This window comes from Corvus brachyrhynchos, unplaced genomic scaffold (genome assembly GCF_000691975.1).
Source record: "Corvus brachyrhynchos isolate BGI_N302 unplaced genomic scaffold, ASM69197v1 scaffold907, whole genome shotgun sequence".
NCBI lineage: Eukaryota > Metazoa > Chordata > Aves > Passeriformes > Corvidae > Corvus > Corvus brachyrhynchos.
The window spans coordinates 467,694-478,194 of NW_008239109.1; the positions used below are offsets into that span (position 1 = coordinate 467,694).

Here is a 10,501-nt window from a genome sequence, read left to right on the forward strand (position 1 = left end):
ATACTGTTGGTGGAAGAATCTGCCAGCCATAAGTCCATATTTCTGGAATATTTTACCTCTTTGACATTTTTTTACCACTCATTTATTATGCACTGTAAACTCTAGGTAGAAAAATATATGACAAAGGACTCTTTCTTTTTTTAACTGACTTCCCTTTGATGAGCTGCAAGGCAAATTTAATTAGGAAGGGAATTCCTGAAAAATAAATGTAATGTGCTTTAGATGGGAATTGCATATTGAGGTTGTTCCTGATGCCTGCTCCTTTACTCAGATGAAACACCCACTAAGTCAGGTGTTTATAGCAGAGAAGTGTGTAACAAAGTGTGGTGAATGAACTACACAGGAAATGATACATATACGTTCCTACTAAATAGAGTTACGAAGGATGTCTCTCTTTATGTATACATCAGGGTTTTTAGGAGAAAAGGTAGTAATGTGGAATTATTTTGTTGGTTTGCCATTGTTTATAGAGACCAGTGATAATACATCCTTCAGCAAAATTATCAAAAATTAATAACAATGATGACCCTTGCTAGTATCAAGACTGTATTACAGATGCATCCACAAGGAAATATGGAACTCTATCAATGTAGCAAGGACAGCAACTAACTTCTCTTTTTTTCAGATATTCCCCAGACATGTTACTCTACTAGTGTTCATCCAAATTTTGTTTCCGTCCCCAGGAATTGCAGGTCCCCACTTAAAAGCAGACCAGACTTCACTTCATGGTAAAATGGAAAGTTCTGCCTGTAATGTGATGACCAGAAGGAAACCATCAGCTGTTGACAGTGTTGCAATGCCAAGTCCAGTATTATCTCTCCTACCTTCATCATCAGCAACATCTGAAGCAGGTAATGCTGTTTTCACTCCACCCCCTCTGTTTCTTCCCCATCTTCCTTCTGGAGCTGCACAATATGTGCACCTAATTCTCACCCTGATTGGAGAAGTAGCTGCAAATGTGCATATTTAATGTAATAATCAGGCTATAATATTTCCAACTCTTTCTTACTGTGATTGCATATCTTGGCATATCAAATTATTTCTTTCACATACAAACACTCATGCAATAATGAGGACACAAGTAGCACCAGCCTGTATGGTCTAGCAGGACACTCTGAAACAAGACTCCTGGGATCCTTTCTCAGCCCTGTTGTTCCTTTCTTTTAAATGCTCCCATTCCTGTAGCCCGAACAAACCAAATACACAGTGAATAGCTGAGGAGAAGTACTGCATACTTCAGTGATTTTAGTGTAATATTCTGTCTTGCAAATGCAAAATTGTCTGGGGCAATGAACAGTGATTTAAAATACCAGAATAAATAAGTCAGACTAGCGTGCTTTTCTATCAACTTATATTTTGTGCTTCTATTTTGAATCAGATCAGAAAGGTGATATCTTTATACAGTTGGAAATTGAGCCAAGTCATTCAGGCATCATCATGCCTTTTCTTGGGCATGGATAGAGAAGTTAATCTTGCATTCCGTTTTAATTTCCAGTGAATGGGGAATGAACAGTTCATTACCCTATATGCAGCCATTAGAAGTTTCATAGTCTTGTCAAAATTTGATGCCACATTCACAAAAAACATATTTGTATCACTGATTTACAGAATTATTATATATTTAATTACTGATTAACAGAATTATTGCATATTTAATCATTCAACTGAAAGTGCTGTTTCAATGCACTTATTTTTATTTCCCTTCTCACTTCTTGAATAAATAGTGAAAACAAGGGTTTTATGCTGCAAAGTAGCCTCTGTAAAGATAAATTTTTATATCAAAAAAATCAGGATTGTCTGTTTAGTCTTTAATACTTTCCTATATATAAACCAAGGACAGATTTTTAAAGCAGTGGAGAATGAAAGCACACAAATATTTTATGATCAGTTTCAAGATGAAAGTGTATGCTTGAGTGCATAGCTCATTCTTTCCATTTTCAGAAGTCTAATTAAATTGTTGGTTTATCTGTAGCCCAGATGTTGAAATAATTTAGTTGAAAACTAAAAGAAACTGTGTTAATGGGAAAACAGGACAGTGCTGTGGGTTTCCTGTAATTAATAGGAAGCTCTTTGAAAATTACTCCATTCAGACCAAGTCAATAAACTGAGCCCAGCTTTGCGCAGCCTCCTCTGTGCCATGTTCTTGCAAGTGTTCTCAGGCACCTCCAAAGGGATGGAGAATGACAGGCAGCAAGAAGGATTTTAGAGCTTCAGACATAACAGAGCCATCCAGAATAAAATTAGGGGGTCAATGACAAACATCCAAGGGGTCTGCCTGGATGTTTGCCTGAGTTACCTCATTGTTCATCATCACTATGCTGGAGTGGGTCTTTCAGCCTCCTCTAAGCTACCTCAGAAATACATATTTTTGGTAGAAATTGCTCTCTTTGCTTCAGAAACTGGTTCCAGCATCATATCATTGCTGCATAGCCTTCAAGCATGGCCTGCAGCCATTTCAATTTGTGAGACTGAGCCTCACCACACCTGCGGACCCTGGGGACACCAGACTTCCATGTGCCTTATATAAACTGTGGTTTACGACTGACATTGGTTCTTGCTTGTTTTGGGCCAGATAGGTGAGGTTGTTTGGAGAGTGGAGAAAGGATGAAGGAAAAGTACAAATTTCATTTGGGACTGGATTTTGCCTTCCTGGAGACAGCATGTTGGGAGGTGGAGGGAGGTCAATATGCCTGGGTAAAAACGTGTCCCCCTGTACATGTATGGTGCCTGGAGGCTGCCACATGTTGCATCCCCTCCATGGCAGCATATTCACTTTTTCATATGCCTGCATGCAGGCATAAGGTTACTGTTCCCCACCTCCTCTTTAAACACTTCTAAAGGAATTCCACCAAATAGATCAAGATGGAAGTCATCCTCCCAAAGCAAGATTCTCATGTGCAAACAGCAATGTGCAGAAACAGGGGAAAAAAAAACCAAAAAAACACAAAACAAAACAACAACAACAACAAAACTAAGACCAACACAGACCAGAAAAAAACCAAAAATCTAAAACCAGCACAGACCAACTTGGGTCCGGGGTTGGGCAGGGTCTGTCTGGATAAAATAGAAAAGATTAATACTTAGCTTTGGCTTTCAGCAGAGCGGTATATCACATGGCAATATAGGAAAATATTTTATATTTTGACTGCTCACCAACAGCTTCCAGATGAGTTGATAACACCTAATGGCTCTCACTTCAATAGTAGTTTACTCTGGCAGATCTCCCTGATATTTTATCATATGCACAACTCATCAAAGCTTCTCCCTGCAGACACATCAGACTCTTTCTGCATAGTCTTCCTACACCAAATGTAGAATCAGATGTCCCTGACATTCAATAGTCAAAATAATGTTGGGTTTCCCAATATCTCATTTAAAAAGCCTGACTTGAAAGCATATGTACATACTCAGTACATGCATTCTGACTACTGTTAGACTGTGTAACAATTCAAATGCTTTCTAGGGCCTGCAAGTTCAGAGGCTTGCTAGGAAGAAAGCAAAAGAATTATTAGTAGCTTCTAACAAGCTCCCTGAGAAAGTCATAAACACCCCAAAGCATTTACAAAGGAAAAATTAGTGCAGTAAGCCAGCACAGAACAGCACAGAAGTTTGGGGGTTTTTTTCCTAAACGTGAAAATGAGTTTCCGCACAAAAATGAACAGACTTGTGAGCTTGCAAAGTTTTATAAGGTCCAAAAAAGTATCTAAACATAAAGGAAGACAGTGGTGTTCAACTCGTACATTTACATGCAGGAACAGAAACCTCCCTATAATTGTCTGCATATCAGTTAATTTTGGGGAACTGGGCAGTTTGGCAGAGAGCAGGTACCAATCTTTGCTCTACTTGGGCAGTGTCTCCTCAGAATCAGGCTTCACTCAGGACTGTCAGCCTGAGTGACCTCTGGAGTGTCTGAGACACTCACTGGGTTTCAGGATGGACAGGAGTGCTGCGTTGTTCTTATCCAGTATCAGGACATCAAAACAACCTGCAAGGTCACCTTGAATTTAATCGAGTTCCCATTTTAGAATTTAGAAGCTGAGGTCATCCTCTACCAACTGTACAGCCCAGGTCTCCATCGACCACATTCAAGTGGTAATACCAATCTGCAGAAACAACTGGCTGCAGGTAAATCTCAGTAAAGACACAAAATCTTTGCAGGTACTTGGCTAATGTTGTATTTCAATTTTTTTTCTAGTTCCTTGGCTTACTTTCTTCCTAATGAAAATGGAGAGTAAAGCCAAATCTGGTATCATCATGATACCTTGCAAGCTTTCCTGTATTTCTACTAAATTTTCCATTGTCAATCACCAACTAAAAAATTTCAGCTTTGCTGTCTGAAAAAAAAGCACCTCAAATGTTGGAATTAAAAAATAGTATAAGACTTGAAAATGTGCCCTGATAATAACAATAAAAGGCAAAAGGTGGACACTGAAGAGTGAGCCAAATGCTTGATTTTTTAGATCTTCTAACCTGAAGCTACTCTCAGGATGTGGGAGGGACTCAAAGGATTTGAATGCTTAAGGCTGAAGTTATTGGGACTACTTATGTCAATCACCAGTGAGGACAGATGAGAATAATCATTTTCTGTGACAGGGACTTAACCTTTTTTGATCAAATTTCTGTGAAATAGCTTGCTGCCACTTGCCTTTAGGGATCTTGAATCCACAGTTTTTAGGGGTGACCTACTTGGGAGGAATGTTGTGCAACTAATTAGCTTCTCCTGAGTAACTTGGATATTTCATTTCCTTTCTCTTTTCCTTTGGTACCAAAATGACTGCATTTCTCTTTTCTTTTGTCCTTTGTGAACCACAAACTGCAAATGGGCTTTATTTTTCTTTTTGGTGTGGGGAGTGGGTTACATATGGAAAATGTATTTTGTTTTGTAATTAATGAAAACCAGACTTTGGGAAGTTGGCCATCCCAGGTCTTTATTTATAAGAGAGCATATGTCTGTGTTTTGTTTATGACTCACTCCTACTTCTTACATTGTAACTTGGGTTTGTTTATGCAAGCTTTTCGCTGAATCCAAGCAACATGGTGGTATAAGAGCCAATAATTTATGGTCTCCAAGAGGGGAGGCCAGTGAATGAGGTTTATATGCTGAATCTGCCACAGGCCATAGAGAGCAAGAGGTGATTCTACCACTTGACAGCCCCTGGTTATCTACAGAAAATGCTACAATAGCAACTTTATTTAAACTACTGCTGGAAGATTAGCCTGTTAGCCGTGAAGGCAGAGATAACCCCCAAATGAACCTTTCTCAAAATCTTGCCTGCTCAGGAAACTTCAAGGATTTCAAACTCAAATGACTGCTTGACAGTCAGGTGTAAATTAAGTTTGCAAGTAGATGTGTGTTGGGTTTAATTCAGTGGGATGTTTTATTCTTTACCAAAAAGAAATTCTGAGCTTCATCATTTCTTTCCCAGTAGCACAGAATGGATATGTTAGGAGTGAAGGGGAGCACCAGTTATTGCAATTGCAGAATTAATACATTCTGTTTCCCTCACAAAGGGGTAGTTACTTCTAATCTGTGTGCAAATCCTGAACTCTGAACAGATGCCATGTTCAGGAAAGGACAATGAGACAATTTAGGCAAAACAAGCAAGGTCTCGTGTCCTAAGCAAAGGACCAGGAGCCAAGAAATACTGGGTACTCTTTCCAGCTCTGACAATGACTCACAACGTGACCTTGGCAAGAGACTTAACTACTTTGGACTTAGTTCAGATCTAAAGTAAGTTATCTGAACCAGGAGTAAGCTTACTTTGGGGGCCATTAAAGTCAATTATATGACTGAGCAGTTTCAGCTAGTATGTGCAGAGATAATAGTACAGAAACCCAGGCAGGGGTAATGAATTTGCCACAGATGAAGCGACCCACACATCTTGTCTCTGCCCACTAGTTTCAGTAACAAAGGCTCTTCATACTAACTGGCATTCATGACAAGAATTAAAGGCTGAATTTAAGACATCAGGATTATATCTCTGGGCTATAGAAGGTTTAATAGTTAAGGTGGGCCAATATGACAGCTATGCTAAGCTTCCTTCCCTCCTCTCAAAGGTTCAAAAAGCAGAACGAAGCAAACCCATGCATAAACATTGCTGTAGCAAAAGCTTTGTTGCTTTAGAAGAGGTAACAGGCAGAGAGAAATCTCTGAAGAATACTTATATCAAAGTTGCATTTTCATCTAGTCTTCATGATGCTGGAAGAGGTCAAAGGAGAGGTTCCAATCACTGTTGTTTGACCTACACTTGTTTCTCTCCTTGTCTCCCAACAGCCAGCTCGCCCCTGAAGAAAAGGTTCAAGCGCCGTGAAATTGAAGCGATCCAGTGCGAGGTGCGCAAGATGTGCAACTACACCAAGATCCTGTCCACAAAGAAGAACCTGGATCACGTGAACAAGATCCTGAAAGCCAAGCGGCTGCAGAGACAATCAAAGACAGGCAATAACTTCGTGAAGAAGAGGAGGGGGCGTCCTCGGAAGCAACCCCTTTCCTTTGACGAAGACTCCAGAGACCAAATGCCCGTTCTGGAAAAATGCGTTGACCTTCCAAGCAAAAGAGGTCAGAGACCAACACTCAACCCTTTAATATTGGAGCAAGCAGCCACTCAAGATACAATCATGGCCACCATCGAGGCTGTCATACACATGGCTCGAGAGACGCCACCCCTGCCACCTCCTCTGCCTCCTCCACCCCCTCCACTCCCTCTCCCTCTACCCCGGGCACCCCGGGTTGGAAAAAGGAAAAACAAGTCTCCACAGGAGGAAGAGGAGGACGTGAAAGTGAAGCGACACCGGAAAGGCAGAGGGAGCGAAAGTGAAGGCCTTCCCTAAGGCCAGTGCACCTCATCAGATGTTGGGTGCCCATAGTGGAGCACACCAGGACTGGGGGACAGGAGGTGCACAGTCCGCCTCACCCCTTTGGCAGCACCAGACTGACCTGTCCCTTCAGCAGCCAGAACTCATTGCAGAGAGCTCTGCCAGCTGGGGCTCGCATCTTTCCTCTTCATCGCTTTGACCCAAGCCCCCCCCCAGAAAAGAGGGGGGAAAGGCACGGGAAAAGTGGGGGATAGAGGGGAGGAGGATGTGTGTCAAAGTTGGAAAAAGCATGAACTCTGCCAAGTTTCCAAAACTAATCTGAATCTCAGCATTGCTGTTCTCATACCGTACCCGGAGGCGAGAAGTCATCCTCGCAGAAAGCTGAACGTTGTCACTAAGGGTGCATGCTTGACTCTGATTCTGTTTGGTGGGCCAGGTGAAACTAAGAGTAACTTTACCATAGTATAAATCACTGTAAAAAAAAAAAAAAAAAAAGAAAAAAAAGAAAAAAAGAAAAACACCCAACAAAAAATAATGTCATTTCCTCAACTGTGATATTGGTTATAATCTATTTGAATTTTTTTTCTTTTCCAGTTTTATATATCTACCAGGCTTTGGGACAGCATAAGCCAAAATGCCTGGCTCCTGCTAGAACTATGTATTTCTTTCTCATTTACCTGCCTAGTTACAACTAGCTGCAATATAGGCAATAGAAAATTACAGCCTTACATGTGTGCACACTCATTCCGAGTGCTATCCCAAGAAACGACGGAATATCACGGCATTTAAAATAAGGTGTTCACAGATATTCGGTTACTATAGCACGTTTATATGAAGCAACTTGGCAATGGCATGTGAAAAAGGGGTCATCCATCAGCCAAGTTGTTTTGATGCTCGGTACATATGAGTAGAGAACAGCAAGACACTTCTGGGGAATAGTTATAGTAAACATGGAAAAAATCACCAAAAAAAGAATATAAAAAAGATAAAAGAAAAAAAAAATAGGACAGAAAAAAAAAAAATTAGAATTAAAAACAGGGCCCAAACCTACCAAGTCTTTACCATCTGCAATTCCCAGTGAAATTGACGGGAAATCCAGAATACGAATAATTTGCATTGGGTAGCAATGCCTTGATATTATCTTTTAAAGAAAATAGACAAAGTAGATTTTTTTAAAAAACTATAGAACAAACCCTATGGATAATAGATCCTTCTTGGCAATTATTTCTGAAAAAAAAGAAAAGGAATAAGTGTTCTTATCTGAAAATAGAAATAAAAATGTTCAAAGGGTATCACCACTGCAATTGTATTAATGCCACTTTGGACATGTTCTCCAAGTTGTGGTTTCTTTAATAAACTAAAAAAATAATTTTTTTTTTTTTTTTGTACATAATGTAATTATAAAGCTCTCAGTCTGCATGGATGCAAACTGTGTGTGACAAATCGTCTCTTTAAATGGTCAGTTCAAATTGTACATTTCTCATTCGAGTTGTCCGTTAGCCATTGATTTAACTTGGGTAAAATACCCAAGCTCCATTTCCACAGCCCAATTAAAATGTTTAGCTAAAACAAAGACTGAACAAAAAGCTGTTCCATTGCAGTGTCAATGCTTTTTAAAAAGAAAGTCAACTGTTGAAATTTGAAATAGATACTTTCAACTGTATTTCCTTTCTTTTTAAATCCTGTGGTGCAGTCAACACCTAGCATAGCAAGATGGATATAAAAATGGGAACAGGGAGGGAAGATTCCAGCAAGGGAGGGGGTTTGGAATTACTTAATGGTTCACAAGCCAAATGCTGTTCCCTTTCTTGAGAAATCTTGAATTGGTTTATTGCCAAGGAAGCTTCATATAGCACGACACTAAAAAAAAAAAAAAAAAAAAAAAAAAGAGAAGAAGAAGAACCACAAGAAAACCCCACCAAAAAAAACAAAACAACAAACTCAACAAAAGAGTCCCCACAAAAAATGTTGTGTTTCTATTCTGTTATTTATTTACAAAAATCATATCAAGACTATGGTGTTAGAGGAACACTGTAAACATACAACTCGTTATTTTTTAGAGACTGATTTTTCTTCTGTGATAGCACCTTAGCTTATTAAAACTGAATGCATATGGGGATAGGATTGCGTCGGGGAGCTGGAAGAGGGGATGTATTTTTTTTTATTTTTTAAGACTGGAACAAATTTTGAGGTCCTAACTCCTTAAAACTGATAAGAGGGATCACAGAATTTTGTTTCCAATTTGTTTTGCATCATTCATCATACCTATTTGTGCTTTTGTTTTCCAATTAATGCAGCTTAGAAATAAATTGGCTGGTTGCTCGTTCTGTTAAAACCAATTTTGCTTTTCAGCTCTCTTGAATTAGCACAGTGTTACTGACTGAAGTTGTAGGCCTGCAGAGAAAAAACCCTAAACCTCATTGAACTCCTCTCTTCTTCCTTAAAAAGCATTGGATTGAGGTTTAGTTAGTTTATAAACCCTTTTTTCCCAATCTCCTTTGGGCCTGAAAGTAGGTGACAGTCACTTAAAATGACAAGAAAAAATCCTAAGTTTGGTATTCCAGGTAGCTGAAATTAAGCCAGACAACAACTTATCCTTAGTTTTATCTCCAGTGATGTCATTGAAGGATATTTCAATGTATAATGAGTGAAAAAAGGTCTGAAGGCAACAAATTCTGTCATTGAATGCCCGTCATGTCTTCAAGAGTGTCAGAGTATCCATGAGGGCTGGATTTGGGCTGGACCACACTGGGATAAAACTGCCCCAGGGAAGGATAATTGAGTGGCTGCTGCCTCCCATGCTCCTGAGCTTTGGGAAAGGAATGCTCTTATCCTTCCTAAAAGTGCTATCCAAAAAGCTGCGAAAGGCACAGTGTTTAAGGAGAGCATCCACTTGGAGGGAATAACCTCACAGACCCTTCACTGAGCAAAAACATGAAGAGGTCCTATTTGTCCCAGAGAAATTAAGTTCAAGACTTGGTAGCTGAAAGCTGTCAGCATAGGATGAGCTCCATCCAGAAGCTCAAAGTTTGTTTTTCACAGCAAGAAGGTGCTGGTGGAGCGTGGTGCTGTGGTACAGCCTTGGCTGTTTGTTCACACAACACCCTCGTGCAGCTGGTCCTGGGCTGACAGGAAGAGTAGCTTGTTAGTGTCATAAAAAGCAGAGTGAAAATACTGTTAGATGGCACTCAGAATTTGTGTTCTGCATGTTGCATAGTCTATAAAGATGATAAGCAAGTTGCTGACAGAATAATATTATAAGGCGATGTACTACATGCAGATCATAAAGGATTTAGTTTTAGGGCTTAAGGCTAAAATCCCACTCCTGCAGTTTATTACCCAACAATATTCCAGTAATGAGCTTTTTGATTTTTTTCCCTTACCACGAGGAAGATTTACAGAGGAACTCTCTAGATTGTCTCCACACATTTCCAAATACTATATAAAACTGGGGTGAAAGCCCTTTGCTTACTAAGACCAAAAAAACCTTTCAAACACCTCCGCTGTGTCACAGATTAGCACACATCTGAGCATGCTTCAGTAAAAACACAAAACAGTATCACGTGGCTGTGAGCCATATTAAATGAGGCCACGGGTTTGCATCCACTCTGTGGGTCTTTTATTCCTCAATCCAGTGTAAAACCAGAAATGGGGATAAATGTTCAGGGAGAGAGGAGGAAAAAAA

General features: G+C 39.8%; 1 protein-coding gene across 1 annotated transcript in view; it reads left to right on the forward strand.

Annotated features, from left to right (window-relative positions):
* SETBP1 (SET binding protein 1) overlaps positions 1 to 10,501 on the forward strand; it is a 251,743-nt gene extending 241,242 nt beyond the window's left edge. The window contains 2 exon segments of the mRNA XM_008637718.2: positions 684 to 851; positions 6,275 to 10,501. Of these exon segments, the coding sequence (XP_008635940.1) occupies positions 684 to 851; positions 6,275 to 6,831 (725 nt within the window). The 3' untranslated portion in view covers positions 6,832 to 10,501.